The sequence below is a fragment of the Crocuta crocuta genome, unplaced genomic scaffold (assembly GCF_008692635.1).
Source record: "Crocuta crocuta isolate KB4526 unplaced genomic scaffold, BGI_CrCroc_1.0 scaffold335, whole genome shotgun sequence".
In the NCBI taxonomy this organism is placed as follows: Eukaryota; Metazoa; Chordata; class Mammalia; order Carnivora; family Hyaenidae; genus Crocuta; species Crocuta crocuta.
Genome location: NW_027527440.1, coordinates 202,374 through 219,579, shown reverse-complemented (window position 1 = coordinate 219,579; position 17,206 = coordinate 202,374). Strand labels below are relative to the sequence as shown.

The 17,206-nt window shown below is 40.9% G+C and overlaps 2 protein-coding genes across 2 annotated transcripts; both read left to right on the top strand.

The window, feature by feature from the left end:
- The first annotated feature begins 3,819 nt into the window (after positions 1-3,819).
- Positions 3,820-4,809, top strand: OR10G6 (olfactory receptor family 10 subfamily G member 6). The gene has a single exon (XM_077760534.1). The coding sequence runs from the start codon at positions 3,874-3,876 to the stop codon at positions 4,807-4,809; it is 936 nt and encodes a 311-aa protein (XP_077616660.1). The 5' UTR covers positions 3,820-3,873.
- Positions 4,810-13,364: 8,555 nt separating this feature from the next.
- Positions 13,365-14,369, top strand: OR10S1 (olfactory receptor family 10 subfamily S member 1). Its single transcript, XM_077760335.1, has one exon. It carries the CDS (start codon positions 13,386-13,388, stop codon positions 14,367-14,369), a length of 984 nt encoding a protein of 327 aa, XP_077616461.1. The 5' UTR covers positions 13,365-13,385.
- The last annotated feature ends 2,837 nt before the right edge of the window (positions 14,370-17,206 follow it).

Here is a 17,206-nt window from a genome sequence, read left to right as displayed (position 1 = left end):
AGTATATGCTCTTAGCAGAATCCCAAGCAAGCTACAGAGACACTACTAGGTAAACTTCCTGGAAGAGACTTAGCAAACATTTTGCTCTTAACAAAGCCCACTGCAACTTATTTTCATGCAAGTTAATTGCCCCTGAAGGCTGAAGCAGAAGTGATGTCAGCCCTAGCTCCTACCCCATGGGGACTACAAGAAGGAAGGAAGAAGCTGCTTGACAGAAAGTCTAGACTCCAGAGATCAGAGCCCAGGGACATTGCTGCCAACACTTTAAAAAAGGTTACAAAGAGGAGGGATGAGCCCAGAGAACTATACAGAAAAACACAGTGACAAGATCAAGCAGGGTATGTCAGAAGAGCCCAGGGAATCTGTCCAGCTCAAAAAGGTGCTTCCCAGGAAACAGCAAAGAGCAAGAAGAAGCTGAAGCAATCGACTGGCCATGGCCTCATAGCAGATTCACAGCCAAGAGGTGGCCATCAGCAGAGAAGACTCCAGAAGGGAGGCAGCGGTATAGTAATGGAAATTTTTCTGACATACACATTTATTAAAAGTATGTGAGAGGTTTGGGGAAAACAGAAGACAGCCAAGATCTCCTAACAGCATGTACTTTGCAAATACACGCTGGGGAGGGAAAGACCTTTATACTCTGCTCACCAAAGACCAGTTCACCTCTCAGTTTTCTGACCCAGATGAGTTTCAGGGTCTACCTAAAGCCTAGTTCAACTCATACCGGGTTTCAAATGGCCAGAGAAAGCTGGAATATGGGTACTGATGTCCCTTTCCCCAACCCTGCTTGTGTAGACTACTTTTCTCCCTGGTCACATAGATGAATATATAATATGTTGATAAATCATGTGATCCTGACTAAATTGTATATACAACATAACTGCTACACTTTTAGTTTCTAATAGGTAAAGGAGGGTACTTTTTGGTTTTCCCAGGGGAGAAATTATTTCTGTGTTAAGAGAACAAGAAATTATAAAAATGAATGAAGATGGAAATGCCAGGGAAACAGAGAGACAATAATTTTTTTTAAAGTACAGTACAGAAGAGAATTGAGGCTAGCAGGAGAGTTGATCTTCTCTGTGTAAGAACCAAATTTAAAAACTAAATTTAAAAGGTGAGTTGATATGGATGCAGGAGAGATTACAGTTCCTTGTTTGGGGTGGGAATCTAAACTAACTCTTATCTCTCTCGCTGTCACTCTCGCTCTCGATCTCTCTTGCTCTCTCTCTTTTAAGGAAAAATTAAAACTTAAATATTAAAAGATTTTGTTCGAAGCGATGTAACTTGTAAGCAGTGACAGTCTCAGTATTGGAATTCTTATGATTCCAGGAGCTAGATGTAAGACGTAACTGATACTATCCTGCATTCAGTGCCGAGGTAACAGGGACATCCAGACAGAAGGCGATGCATTTATTTGATAATATTTAAGAGTCTTCCAGCGCTAGATATGACACAAATACAGGATGAAAAGCAAATGAGACTAAGTTCTTTTGGAGCTCACAGTCTAATGGGGGAAATCGGGCACCCAGAGGGTGAATTGTAGCATGCTACATGAGCCTATAGACACGTGAAGGAATGAGGAGGATGCAAAGAATGGGTGACCGTTTGGGGGAAAGGGAGAAAAGGCTTTATTTAGTCGATCACAAATGAATGAGATCTTGAAAGGTTAGTGGAAAATTTTTAGACATCAGGAGAACAAGACCATCCTAGATTAAAGGGGCTGTTGTATAAGGAAACAGGAAAGAATGTCTGGTGAGAGCACACATTTGTAGGATGGAGCACAGAGAGGAGGCTAGGGAGAGAGATAAGTAAACTCGTATTATAAAGTTCCTAGTTCCTTGTTCTATAGGCATGCCAGTAATTTTGCACTTTCCCCTTGACGACTGTGGTGTTAATTAAGGCTGGAATCAAGAAAGCAATTCTTTTCCGTCTAGGAAATCTCTCCGAATTTTCTCTGAAATTCTTTCAGAATAGATTCTGTACCTCTATGGTGAACAATTATTTAGTTTCTTAAAAATTTGTTTTTAATGTTTATTTATTTTTGAGAAGCAGAGAGAGACAGAGCACAAGCAAGTGAGGGGCAGAGAAAGAGGGAGACACAGAATCTGAAGACAGTCTCCAGGCTCCAGGCTCTGAGCTAGCAGTCAGCACAGAGCCCAACGTGGGGCTAGAACTCACAGCCCATGAGATCATGACCTGAGCCCTGGTTGGACACTCAACCAACTGAGCCACCCAGGCACCCCGTGATAATTTAGTTTCTATGTGGTTAGACCCTTCCTTAGAGTGACCACCTGCCTCAGTTTTCCCTGGACTCTTCTAGGTTTCACAAGGAAAAGTTTCATGACCAGGACACTGTTTAGTCTCCAGAAGGCCTGTTTTCACTGATAAGAGCAGTCTCTGTGGTACTGAGGAAGATCGGGAGGAATAAGTTTATGGATACACCACAAAAGGAATAGCCAGATGGCAGCCATAGCTATAATGTTTCATCTTTTGCCCTGTCCAGCTAGAAATAAAATTTCATGCCACTTCCCCTGAAGCCTTCTGAGTGATTCTGGGAGGGCCCTGAGTCCTCAGGAAGGCCACGCGCCATTTTGGATGCTTGTCTCCACTGGGTAAACAGACTGTAAAAGCAAAACTGGGTGGAAGGAAGGTGGCATTAGGAAAAATCTCCTCACATGAGCCCTCAGTGTCTGGGAGAGCTCTGGCCATGTCCCTGATCTCTCCCTTTCATGTGGCTGGTGCCAGTTATCAATAGTCCTGGGACAAGAGGCTCTTTGTAATGCTGCTTCAAATCTGGGGACTCAGATGTGCTATGGGACAACTCACAGGAAATGACAGATTCACTGCAGACGTGAGGCACAAAGGTAATGACTGAATTTGCCTCATCAGGATAATCACACCACATAGTTGATGGAAAATAACAGCTAATGCTGACTAAGTGCTGCTGCGGATTATGTGAATTTATTTAATCCTTACAATAATCCCGTGAAGTGGACGCTATGATTGTCCCTACTGTACAATTAGGCATGGAAAGGGGAAATGGCTTTTCCAAGTTTACCAAGGAGGATACATGGAAGAGCTAGGATTTTTAACTCTGCTCTGACCTCTGAGGCCATGCTCTTATGATACAATTCATGCTTCTTTAGTGAATGGACAAATGGATGGATGGATGGGTGGGTGGATTGACAGATGGGCTGCACTTATCCAGATAACAACAGGTGCCCTTTGGTTGAGATTTTATATTTCTTCACTATCCTGAAAGATTTGAAAATAGCATGTGTATTTTTGAGGCACAGTTTATTAAAAGTAGTTATTTCCAGCTATAACGCCATTCGATGTATAGCCCATATAATGCATGTTTAAAAATCTATGCTGATTTTTATTGTGCACACCTACGTTAGCAACTGTTGTTAAAAAATAAATAAGCTGTTATTGACCTCTCTGGTATACAAAGCAGAGATCAAAGTGAAAGGAAACAATGGAATAGCCATTTCTTACGGATTGATCTAGGTTTTATATGACTGTATTGCTTCCTTGCATGAAAAGCTCTATGTATGGTCTTTCCTTCCTTCACTCTCCTGAATTGCATATATATAATCTGTTACATAGGCTTTAAACTTGGACAAAAGAGTTACACCATGGAATCAAGCAGAATCCCAAAATCAAGGGTTGGCCAGGTAGGTGGGCATGAGGGGTGGTTGGGTGTGGGGCAGTGGAATGATTAGGAACAAGAACTAGGGCACGATCTCTCTGAGACCTCTTTCTGTCCATGTCCGGGAACAACACAGGATATATGTTCCATACCTAGAGAATCTAAAGGGCCTTGAGCTCTCCTTTCTGCTACTTCTTCCAGCAGATGTGAACAGCAAGGAAATGCACAGTGGAAACCAGACCTCTGTGTCTTACTTCATTTTGGTGGGCCTGCACCACCCACCACAGCTGGGGGTGCCACTCTTCCTGGCTTTCCTGGTCATCTATGCCCTCACTGTCTCTGGCAATGGGCTCATCATCCTCACCGTCTTGGTGGACCCCCAGGTCCACCGCCCTATGTACTGGTTCCTGTGTCATCTCTCCTTCTTGGATATGACCATCTCCTCTGCCATTGTCCCCAAGATGCTAGCTGGCTTTGTCTTGGATAGCAGGGTTATCTCCTTTGGAGGCTGTGTAATCCAACTTTTTTCTTTCCATTTCCTGGGCTGTACTGAATGCTTCCTTTACACGCTCATGGCTTATGACCGCTTCTTGGCCATTTGTAAGCCTTTACATTATGCCACCATCATGACCCATAACGTCTGCAACTACCTGGCTTTGGGCACCTGGCTGGGAGGCACCCTCCACTCACTTTTCCAAACAAGCTTCATATTCCGGCTGCCCTTCTGTGGCCCCAACCAGGTAGACTACTTCTTCTGTGACATTCCTGCCATGCTGCATCTAGCCTGTGCTGACACCACCATCAATGAGCTGGTCACCTTTGTGGACATTGGGTTCTTGGCCCTTACCTGCTTCGTGCTTATCCTCACTTCCTATGGTTATATAGTGACTGCCATCTTGCGAATCCAGTCCGTCAATGGACGCCGCAACGCCTTCTCCACCTGTGCGGCCCACCTCACTGTTGTCATTGTTTACTATGTGCCCTGCACCTTCATTTACCTTCGTCCTGGCTCTCAGGAACCCCTGGATGGAGTGGTTGCTGTGTTCTACACCGTCATCACCCCCTTGCTTAACCCCATCATTTACACACTCCGCAACAAAGAGATGAAGGCAGCATTGTGGAGGCTGGGAGGTCGCAAGGATGCACAGCCTCATTGACTTAGGCATTGCAGACATTTAGGGCACCCATTGGGACACCCATACATGGGAAGATTTTAAGGTAGAGGGGAAAGAAGGACCCAGGCACAGAGTAGAAACTCCTAGGTGCAGAGGTGGAAACTCTGGAAATTTCCTGCTTTCAGACATGATCGTTCTATATTTCTTCTTTCAATTCCAATGGGGATCAGGCAAAGCAACTCAGCAAGGATGGCAGCTTGCAGAAAAGATCCAAGATAAGTAAAATATCCATCAAGAAATTCTGTTTCTCTGTGGCATCAACCCACATGTTTATTATTGCTTCTAATCCTTGGGCGGATACCCATATTTCTTTTGACATGTTACAAATAACCATCATGCAAAATGTGAATGTTTCTCCAATGTTGAAAATGGTAACAAAGGGGGTGCCTGGGTGGTTCAGTCGGTTCAGCTTCCAACTTTAGCTCAGGTCATGGTCTCATAGTGTATGGGTTCAAGCCCCATGTTGGGCTCTGTGCTGACAACTCAGATCATGGAACTTGCTTCAGATTCTCTGTCTCCCTCTCTCTCTGCCACTTTCCCACTTGCACTCTGTGTCTGTCTCTCAGAAATAAACACTAATTTTTTTAAAATAGCAACCTACTTAAGAACATACTACTGTTTAGAGTTTGAATATTGAGTATGTTTTGTCTTCCTTCTAAATTTGGGTTCATATTTTAAAATTGAAACAGCACTCTGGCTTTTTTTTAAGTAGGCTCCATGCCCAACGTGGGGCTTAAACTCGTGACCCTGAGATCAAGAGTCACATGCTGTACCGACTGAGCTAGCCAAGCACCCCACTGGCTTCATATTTTGAAACTTAAATAATTGATCCAACTAGAATTTTATATTAGGGAAAGAAGCAAATTGTAAAATTTTGTTAACTTTCATTTCCCAAATGACTATTATTGTCACATTAGCCTTATTAAATATTTGTAACACATGCATGCTTAATATGCTACATTTTAGGGGCTCCTGGATGACTCAGCTGGTTAAGCAACCAACTTCAGCTCAGGTGATGATCTCACGGTTTGCAGGTTTAAACCCTGCATCAGGCTCTTTGCTGACAGCTGGGAGCCTGGAGCTTGCTTCAGATTTTGTGTCCCCCTCTCTCTGCCCTACCCTGCTTGTTCTCTCTCTCTCTCTGTCTCTCTGTCTCTGTCTCTCTCTCAAAATGAATAAACATTTAAAAAATCTTTAAAAAAATATGCTATCTTAAAATTTTTTTTTAATGTTTATTTAATTTTTGAAAGAGAGAAAGAGAGTGCAAGCAGGGGAAGGGCAGAGAGAGAGAGGAAGACACAGAATCGCCATCAGGCTCTGGCTGTTATAACAGCCCAGAGCATAATACAGGACTCGAACTCACAGACCACGGGATCATGACCTGAGCTAAAATCTAACACTTAACCGACTGAGCCACACTGGTGCCCCTGTTACCCTTTAAATAGATTAAAATCTTACATGTACTTGATCTTATTTCACAATATCGATGCTCACACTCTGTCCCTCTCTCTTTCTTTCAGTTAAAAATTTTTTTTAATTAATAAAATGATACAGATACAAATGGAGCTACATTTCAGAATTGAAGGCTAGTTAGATTGAAATGAAAAAGATAGAAAAATTCAAACAGAACTTTGATGTTGAGCTTGATCCCTTGAAAAGGCTGGAAAGGGTGTATGCCGGAAGATAATTCCTAAAAACTTAAGGAGACAAAATCCATGGAAAAGCATGCCATAAACCACAGGAATTGGTCTTTCTGATTATTCAGTGAACACACAATCCGAAGCTTTGGAATAGAGCTCGGACTACAAAAAGCTGCCTCTGGATGTGTGGAAGATGGGACTATTGTGTTCCTACCAATGTAATAAAATGTGGACTCCAGGCAATAGTTTATGCAAGGATAATAAACTTTTCCACACCTCCTCAAAATAAGGCCTCGCCCATCAACTTCTGCAGCTCTGAAAACCTTTTAAAAAGCAGGATAGGGAAAGTCTGGGAGAAATCAAGTTTTGCAAACCTTCAGTAGGATTTTCCCAGCTCTCTTGAAGATAATGTGTTTACTCAGACAGGACATTACATATACCCCACATGCCTAATGCAGTGAGCAATTTCCCTACTGAAAGACTCAGAGAAAGAAAGTAGGCAATAACAAAATCAGTGACTTCTGAGGATCTTCAGAGTAATATTATATGCCTTTAAATGTTTATGACGCGAATTGCACTTGGAGATGACCTCTTAGAAAAAGATACCATTAAAATGCAAAAATTGGACTCAGATAAAAGAAAAAAGGTGGGGTGGGGTGGGCAATTAACCAGCTATGCTAAGTGAGAGGTTAAATCACTTCGTCCTGAGTACCACATCCAGAATCACTTTGAGAATCTCTCGTTCTAATGACTGTGGGCTCCAAAGCTCACTTTTTCCCTCTGAATCTCCTCGTATCACTGCTATAGGGACAGCATCTGTTGGTCTTTGCCAACCTATTATTATTGAGTATCTAAAATATAAAAGACATATCAAGGCCCTTCAGGAGATACATATATAACCCAATGAAGTATCGAGCACTAATAAGAGGAATTGGCTGTTTAAACAGAAGGAAAATGTTCAGATAACAGAGAGGAAACTAACCTTCTTTGAAAAGTTTGAATTGTGCTTCAGATGGTAGAATCTCTATTTTTTAAGTGGAGAACGAAGAACAGTCAAGGCAAAAGCACCATATGGAAAAATTGAGAGGTGTGTGACAGATATTAGTGTGACCAACTCATAGAAATCAAACTGTATGAAGTGTGAATGTTTAGGTTATTAACTATAGCATCACAGAGAAAATAGAAAGGTGTATGGTAGAGCTATTTCAAAGATGGGTGTGAAGTCATAGAATATGAGATGTAGAATTATAAAAAGTGACCAGTTAGTGAGCAGCTTATTCAGCAGTTGCTATAACACACCTAGAATTCTCCTAAAACCTTACGGCTTAAGTATTTTTTAAATCCATTTACATATGAAGAAACTATGTCCCAGAAATTTCAGGGGACTTCATGACAGGTTACTCCACTTTCATGGATCCTGGATTTATATAGGAGTCTACCTCTTTCCAGAACCCATACTGGGGCACCCGGGTGGCTCAGTTGGTTAAGCATCTGACTTTGCCTTATGATCTCATTGTTTGTGGGTTGAAGCCCTGCATTGGGCTCTGTGTTGACAGCATGGAGCCTGCTTGAGATTCTCTCTCTCTTCCTTCTCTGCCCCTCCATCACTTGTTCTTGCTCTCTCCCTCTCTCTATCAAAAAATAAATGAATAAACTTAAAAAAAAAAAGAACACATACTCATTTACTCATTTCACTGTATCTTAGTGCCTTGGAGATCATGGCCTACAATCCCTTGGTTACACAAGATACCACCTCATTCAGAAGATTTCTAGTTGTGTTTTGCTTTTTTAAAACCAGATTTATTGAAGGAAAATTCACCCATTTTAAGCATTTTTTTAAGTTTACACAAGGTGTGTGCATTCTAATTTTACAGCATTTCTATCACTTTATGCCTATTTGCAGTGAGTCGCTGTCCCCACCCATAGCCTCAGGTATTCACTAATCTCTTTTCTGCCTCTGTCCATTTCATTTTGTGTCTGATTTCTTTCATTTAGCATGCTTTTGAGGTTCATTCATAGTCACAGTCATGCTCTTTTTGGAAGTTCATTATTTTAATCATAGTCACAATTCACGTATATAGCATTTCAGTACTTAATTCTTTTCTACAGCTGAAAAGTATTGCATAATATGCATATATCATGTTTGTTTATTCACCAGTTGGACATTTGTATTGTGCCTATGTTTCAGCTATTATGAACAGTAATATTTGTATGTAAGTTTTCATGAGAACATGCCTTCAATTTTCTCATGTATATAAGTAGGAGTGGAATTAGTGTGCCATATGGTAACTCTGTATAAGTATTTAAAGAAATTCCAAACTCTTTTCCATCATGGCTGCACCATTTTACATTCCCACCAGATTGTTCCAATTTCTCTACCATTCTTGCCAATATCTGTGCTTGTTTTCCTTCTTCCTTCCTTCCTTCCTTCCTTCCTTCCTTCCTTCCTTCCTTCCTTCCTTCCTTTCTTTCTTTCTTTCTTTCTTTCTTTCTTTCTTTCTTTCTTTCTTTCTTTCTTTCTTTCTTAATACAAGAGGAGCCTAGGATATCTTGTGGTGGGAAATAAGGAAGTGTATGAAATAGATGGAGCATGTCAATAAGTCACAGGTGACAAACTGAAGGAGCTCGAAATGGCCAAAGCTAGTACAATTTGAATATATTGGATTATATTTAATCTCTCTTTTTATATATATAAAAATTTATCCATGAGTCCCTATTGATGTAAACAATTGAGTAAATAAATAAGGGGAGAAGAAGAAACAGCTCTTCCTTATAGATATTCCGATAAATAATGTAGAACATAGAGGAGAATTTTTAAAAAAAATCACCATTAGGCGGGTTGCCTGGGTGGCTCAGTCAGTTCAGCTTCGGACTTTGGCTCAGGTCATGAGGACTCAGCTCAGGACTTTGGCTGAGCTGTCAGCACAGAGCCTGGAGCCTGCTTCAGATTCTGTGTCTTCCTCTCTCTCTGCCTCTCCCCCATTTATGCTCTATCTCTCTGTCTCTCAAAAATAAACACTAAAAAAAAGACACCATAGGCAAACAACAAAGTAACAATACTTTCAGGCAAAATACACAAATGTATGCTAAAATCAGTGAGTGAAAGTTTGACAACATATAGAATTTAAGCTGAGTATCAAAGTATCTACTCTCCATTTAACGTAACCAATAATAAGATATACTGGCACCATGTATACCCTGAAATGATACCCTGCAAAGGATATAACATCGTTTCTGTGATATTATTGTCAAAATGCATAAGTTCTCTCTACTCAGGAGAAAACATCATACCTACTCAAATTGAGAGACATTGTATGAGATAATTGAGATAATTGACCAGTACTCACCCAAAGGGTAAAGGTCATTAACCACAATGAAATGCCACTGGGGCAGCTAGATGGCAGTTAAGTATCCAATTCTTGATTTCAGCTCAGGTCATGATCTCAGTGTTCATGAGATCGAGCCCCATGTGGGGCTCTGCCCTTACTGTATGGAGCCTGCTTGAGCCTCTCTCTCTTCCTCTCTTTCTGCCCCCCCACCTCTGAAAATAAAGAAATAAACTTTAAAAAAAAGAATAAGGACTAACAGATTGGAGAAGACTAGGATCCTGTGCTAGGTGCTGAGTGGGAAAAGGAAATTGATGAAACACTGGTGGCATTTTAATATAGTCTGTAGTTGAGTTTATAGTATGATAGTGTCAGTTGCCTGACTTTTATAATTTACTACAACTTATAAAATGTTAACATTAGGGGAAGTTGGCTCAAAGTATATGTTAACTTTATTCTATTTTTTATTTGAGTATAGTTACATTAGTTTTAGGTGTACAGCATAGTGATTCAACAAGTTTATCCATCATGCTATGCTCCCAAGTATAGCTACCACTTACCTGTCACCACACAACACCATTATAATACCATTGACTATATTCCCTGTGCTATGCCTTTTATTTCCTTGACTTGTTCATTTTTTTTAACTTTTCTGTAAATGTGATATTTCAAAAGGAACTGTAATAAAATTTTAGAAAGAATTTAAATATTTTTTGTACTCATTCTTGACCAAATAGTATCTTTCCATTTAAGTCATGTTTTGTGTCATTCAGCACATTTTCTTTCTTCAGATTTCTTTCTTTGTAATAGCTCATTAAAGTATACATTGCCAACCATGAAATTAACCTGGTTGATTCAATTCAATTCGATGATGGTTAGTAAATTTACAAAATTATTACCATAATCCAATATTAGAACATTTCCATCACTTCATAAAGATCCGTCTAACTATTTGTAGTCATTCCCTGTCTCAGCCTGGTCCTAGGCAACCACTGATATTCTTTCTTTCTTCATAGACTTGTCTTTACGGGACATTTCATCAGAATGGATGCAGACAATACCTTTGTGTCTGGCTTCTCTCACTTAGCACACTGTTTTTGAGTTCTATCCAATTTTATGAACTGCATTAGTATTTTGTTCCTTTTGATTGCTAAGTGATATTTCATTGTGTGACTATACTTTTTTTCTTAAATACATTCACCAATGAACAATAAACATGATTGTTTCCAGGCTTTGGCTATTATGAGTATTTCTGCCATAAACATTCACGGTTGTGTGGACATAAGTTTTCCTCTCTCTTGTGCAGATTCCTAAAAATGGAAATGCTAGATTAGGTAAATTCATGTTTAACTTTTTAAGAAACTGCCAAACTGTTTTCCAATGTGGCTATACCATTTTGCATTTTCACTAGCAATATATAGAGGTTTCAGTTTCTCTACCTTCGGTAACACTTGTTATCGTTTATCTTTTCTTAAAAATCATATCTATTTCAGCGAGTATGAAGAGAGAAAATCTAAACTAAGTTGGTTGAAATATCAGGGATGTCTATCTACCACTGATATAAAGGACATTATGATATATTGATCTACCCAACATTGGAATGGGCTGTCTTGTGAAATAGGAATTACTTCATTACTGAATTCATTGAAACAGAAATTATATAATATTTTTTTTGTCAGGAGCATAATGGGAAATATTACTCCCTTGAATAAACTAGTGAGTATGAAGAAATATAAGGTCGTATGTTATGTGTTCTGCTGCATTCTAAGTAAAATAATAATTATCACAAATAATGATATCTCCATTTTTAATTTGACAACTGGAATAAGAGAGAAATTAGGTACCTACCATCATCCCTCTCTTTCAACTAATAACTGCCTGACCAGGGTTTTAAACTTCAGTTTATAAAAATCAGACTAAACTTGGCTTCTTCCTATTTCCACTGCTTAATCCCCAAAATGTTCATGCGAAACTAGAGAAGGGGTGTTGCTCTTAGAATGACATAACATATGCTCATGGAACACCAAAGGAGTCTGAGGCGCCATGTGTGTGGGTATTTATTCATAATTATCATGAACACTCGAGGTTTCAGGTATGAATAAATCAGTGACAGATAAAATATTCATAAAAGGCTTGTAGAGGAATTAATGTTCCAACGTCACCACAGAGAGTACATTTGTGAGAGATTAAAGGAATTTCATACATGTTCAAAAATGGAATTCAGTGAGGAGATTAAGGAGAGATTAGGGCAAATTGCAGAGAAGACGAGGCAAACAGCATCCCTAGATAAGAGAGGTTTCTTCAGGGGATTCAGGGGATAAAGATTTTGTGATACTAGTGGAAACAATGTATAGATAATTTTGAATATCAGACAGATATATTTTACGCCTTAGGCAGTGAGGAGGAGAGATAAATTAAACAATGTTGCTGTAAGAAGACTGACCAAGGAGCCGAATACAGATCATTTGCTACATTCCAGACCTGAGAACATGGGACAGAAAATAATTGTGGAAATCTAGATGTAAAATATGCACAGGCAGGGTTAGGTCCATGGAAATTGAAGATACAATAGAAATCAGGAGTTTAAAGAAAATCCTCGGGGGTGCATGAGTGGTTTGATCAGTTGAGTGTCTGACTTCAGCTCAGGCCATGATCTCATGGTTCATGAATTCAAGCCCCTCATCGGGCTCACTGCTGTCAGCACAGAGCCCACTTTGGATCCTCTGCACCTCCCCCCTGTTCCTCCCCCACTTGTTCTCTCTCTTTCTCTCTGAAAAATAAACAAAATGTTTTAAAAAATAAAGAAAAATAAAGAAAATTTTAATGTAAAGTAACATCTAATTTGGTTTAGGAGGCTAAAGGATGGAAAGACTCAAAGAAAACTCTTAGATTTCAATTCAGACTCAACAATAAAGGCTCAGGAAAACATTTCCCAAAAGGCTGAAATGACTTACAGGAATAACAAGAAATGTACTTAACAATTTGTCTTTATAATTATTCAGCCAATTCTCTAAGGCTTCTTTGTCACACACTGGAGAACTGCTGTGGGTAGCTATAATTCAAAGAACTCCCTTTGGGTGAGGAATGGATGGAACCACTGAGCCCCTGGCTGATGTAACAGCACCTAAACTCTGGGCAAGTCTTCCCAGAGATGGGATACAACTCTCTGATGGCACATGGCAGCAAGATCCTGCTTATCTACTTCTGCTGTGATGGAGAAAATGAGGAGAGTGAGGGCATCTCAGTTCTGGAATATTTGCGAAAAAGATACAGTCCGCGAGAGTAAGATTTGCGAATCCATACTTAACATTGGTGTTATTTAGGGAACGTACTTCTCTAAATAATTGTTACAGTCCTTTATGTGCCTCAAAAAGATTGGGAATCTCATATTGAAATATGCAGCAGCAAGAAGACACTAGAACAGGTCCAAAGGACGAAATGAGCCTGTCTATCTCTCATTTATGGGGCAAGACCAGGCTGACATAGCCCAATGGCTAATGACATTTTCAAGAAGGAGGAATGGCTGTTCATTATGTCTGTTGGGGACACTTTTGTAGCAAAGGGGATAAGTAAGCACTCCGAGTGTGAGGAGATGGTCATGGAGACAGGGGACCCCAACCAGACTGCGGTGAGCCACTTCTTCCTAGAAGGTCTCATGTATACAGCTGAGCATCCTAGCCTCTTCTTTCTCCTCTTCTTCCTCATCTACAGCATCACGTTGACTGGGAATCTCCTCATTCTCATAACTGTGGGCTCCGACCCTCACCTCCGCTCCCCTATGTACCACTTCCTGGGGCATCTCTCCTTCCTGGATGCCTGTTTGTCCACAGTGACAGTGCCCAAGGTCATGGCAGGCCTCCTGACTGCGGATGGGAAGGTGATCTCCTTTGAGGGCTGTGCAACACAGCTTTACTGCTTCCATTTCCTGGCCAGCACTGAGTGCTTTCTATATACCGTCATGGCCTACGACCGCTACCTAGCTATCTGCCAACCCCTGCACTACCCAGTGATCATGAACAGACGGATGTGTGCTGGGCTGGCTGGGATCACTTGGGCCATAGGTGCCGTGCACTCTGCAATCCACACCTCCCTCACCTTTCACCTGCTCTACTGTGGTCCTCACCACATTGCCTACTTCTTCTGTGACATACCCCCCGTGCTGAAGCTGGCCTGCGCAGACACCACCATCAATGAGCTTGTCATGCTTGCCAACATCGGCATTGTGGCGGCAGGTTGCCTGATCCTCATCGTCATATCGTACGTCTTTATTGTCGCGGCGGTGCTGCGGATCCGCACTGCCCGGGGCAGGCAGCGTGCCTTCTCCACCTGCACCTCCCACCTCACCGTGGTGCTCCTCTACTACATGCCCCCTGTATGCATCTACCTGCAGCCTCGCTCCGCGGGGGCAGGAGCTGGGGCCCCTGCTGTCTTCTACACAATCGTCACTCCCATGCTCAACCCTTTCATTTACACTCTGCGGAACAAGGAGGTCAAGCAGGCTCTGCAAAGACTTCTGGGCAGAGGCAGCCGAGAGTCTCCAACAGGGAGTCCACCCCCCGACCGACCGGTGTCGTGACTCCTTATTTGGCTGCCAAGAAAACGACTATCCCCACAGCAAAATGAGGAAGCGAAATCATTCAAGTGGAAAACAGTGCAACTGAGTTTCAGCTCAGCCATGAACTTTGCCCCCTCCCCTCGGCCAAGCAACATCTATCAATGTCTCCTCACAAACTCTTCATCTATAAATGGAAAGATTGCTTAGGTGTTGTGTGACCTTCAAGACCTGGGTTCCATGGCTCAGAGGTATGTGAAATGGTGTACATATCCTCATTTGTTTTAGTAAATGATTCTTTTTTATTTCATATGCAATGGTGTGATTAAATTAAAATTAATTTAATTAATTTTAAAGAATATTAAAATTATATATTAAAGAATACTGATAACTGGGGCGCCTGGGTGGCTCAATCTGTTAAGCATCTGACTTTGGCTGAGGTCATGATCTCATGGTTTGTGAGTTTCAGCCCCTCAGGCTCTGTGCTGACAGCTCAGAGCCTGGAGCCTGCTTCAGATTCTGTGTCTCCATCTCTCTCTGCGCTGCCTCTCCTGCTTGTGCTCTGTGTCTCTGTCTCTAAAAAATAAATAAACATTGAAAAAAAATTGTTTAAGAATCCTGATAATGAAGATGTAATCAACAATAAATGAAATGTATCACCTAGTTTAAGAGATCAAACTACATTTTTAAGATAAGAAAATACAATTACAAAGAGAAAAATGACTTGCTCAAGGTCACCTAGAAAGGGTCATCATCTTTATTTCACACTCAAATTGGTATATAATGAAGTGGATAATAACGTGGATTTTGAAGTCGTTTAGACCTACTAGTATTCTAATCCTGATCCCACCAATAGTAGAGTTAGAATCTTGTGCAAACTTTATAATAATAGTGAATGTTGGGGCTCCTGGGTGGCTCAGTCAGTTAAACATCCACCTTCAGCTCAAGTCATGATTTCACGGTTTGTGGGTTTGAGCCCCACTTCGGGCTCTGTGCTGACAGCTCAGGGCCTGGAGCCTGCTTTGAATTCTGTGTCACCCTTTCTCTCTGCCCTTACCCTGTTAGTGTTCTGTCTCTCAAAAATGAATTTTAAAAAGTTTAAAAAGATGTAAAAAATAGTAATGTTAAAAATAACTACTTTGTAGGCTTTTATAACAACTAAATCATATAACTATGTTAAGTGCCTGGTGCAAAATAAATGTTGCTATTTCTTACCAAGCAGGCTACAGATGTCAAAGAGAGCTTATTATACTAGCTAAGGTTCAAAGTATCTCTGAAGAACTGGCAGGGTTTTTGATATCTTCATTGAACATGGAGGAAGCAACTACAAAAGTATATATATTTCTAAACTTCGAGGTGACAAATAATAACTCAAGGCTCTAGTTAGAGCAGATTGCCATATTCAAAAAAGGGTGTGAATGACCCTGAACTACTCTGTGGACTGAAAAAGGGCTTTGAATGTCAGACTAAAGAGTTTAGCTTATGCACCAGACAATCTGCCTCTTTATTGCTCCTGTTCCTTGGGAAGAAGAAGCCACATTCATAAATGCTAAAGCATGGGATACATGAGAAGAGAGAGGAAAAAAAGGCAAATGGTAGAATGACCAGTTAATAAGCTATTAAAGCATCCTAGACATGAGAGAAAACATTGTCTGACTTGGGTGACAACATTGGAGATGGGGAGGCATTTTACAGAATTATGTAAGATAATGGTGTTTTAAAGGGAACAAATTGAAAGAGTTTCAGAACTGGAACATTCCATTCTGAGCACATACGTGTTTACCTATTTATGGTATTCCTCCTTAGAACTTTATTTTAAGACAATGTTATTGATCATATTATACAGATAAGGAAATTGAGACTGAGGGAGGTGATATAACCTTTCCAAGGTCATGCAACCAGTAATAATTGGAGCCAGGATTTCAACTCACATCTCTAAGGCTTCAGAGCCCTCACATTTTGATTATGCCATGATATCTTAAAGAGTGAATCTAGCCTTTGCTGTTTATAAACTCCCCATTACCTTAGAGGCCTCAATGTCTTGTTAGACATTTTGCTAAGGGAAATCCTCTTTGAGATCATTATTCCTTGACCTTTAAATAGTGCCTCGTCCTCTGTAAAGGCTGGGTCTGAACCTGGCACTTCTGGAAGGGAAAATGTACATCGAGAGAGAGAGAGAGAAGGAAATGGAGTGAAGATGCAGCATTCATTCAGCCAAAAGTCAGAGCTAATCTCTTTTGTTCTAGAATCTCCTAGTTACTGAGATATCTGCAGGAAGACCAGACGGGACCCAGGCAAATTCATTATTCCCAGAGAGTAGGTTTTAAGCACAGGTAGAGTATAGGGAGAAGTAAACACAGAATTGGAGATAGTGCTAAAACAAAATGCCGCCCTGTCCTAAAGCTTCCCTCTATCTTGTCAAATGGCTGTTTTCTTAATGTTTTGTTTTTTGTTTTTTCTTTTTTTTATTTCTAGGAGAGAGAGAGAGAGAGAGAGAGAGACAGCATGAGCAGGGGAGAGTCAGAGAGAGAGGGAGTCACAGACTGAAACAGGCTCCAGGTTCTGAGCTGGCAGTCAGCACGACTGCGGAGCCCCCCGACGCGGGGCTCGAACCCACGAACCGAGAGATCATGACCTAAGCGAAAGTCGGAAGCTTAACCGACTAAGCCACACAGGGGCCCCAAATGGCTGTTTTCTTGAAATAATAGGATACATCCTGGAAGAAAACTGCCTACGCCGTTCAGTACTTTCTCCTCAACTTTGGCCCTAACACTTCTATATCTGTCTGCCCGGTGACAATCCTTTACTCTCTCAAACTCTGCTCCTCCATCTTCATATCTGACCTTGGCAGCATGGATTCT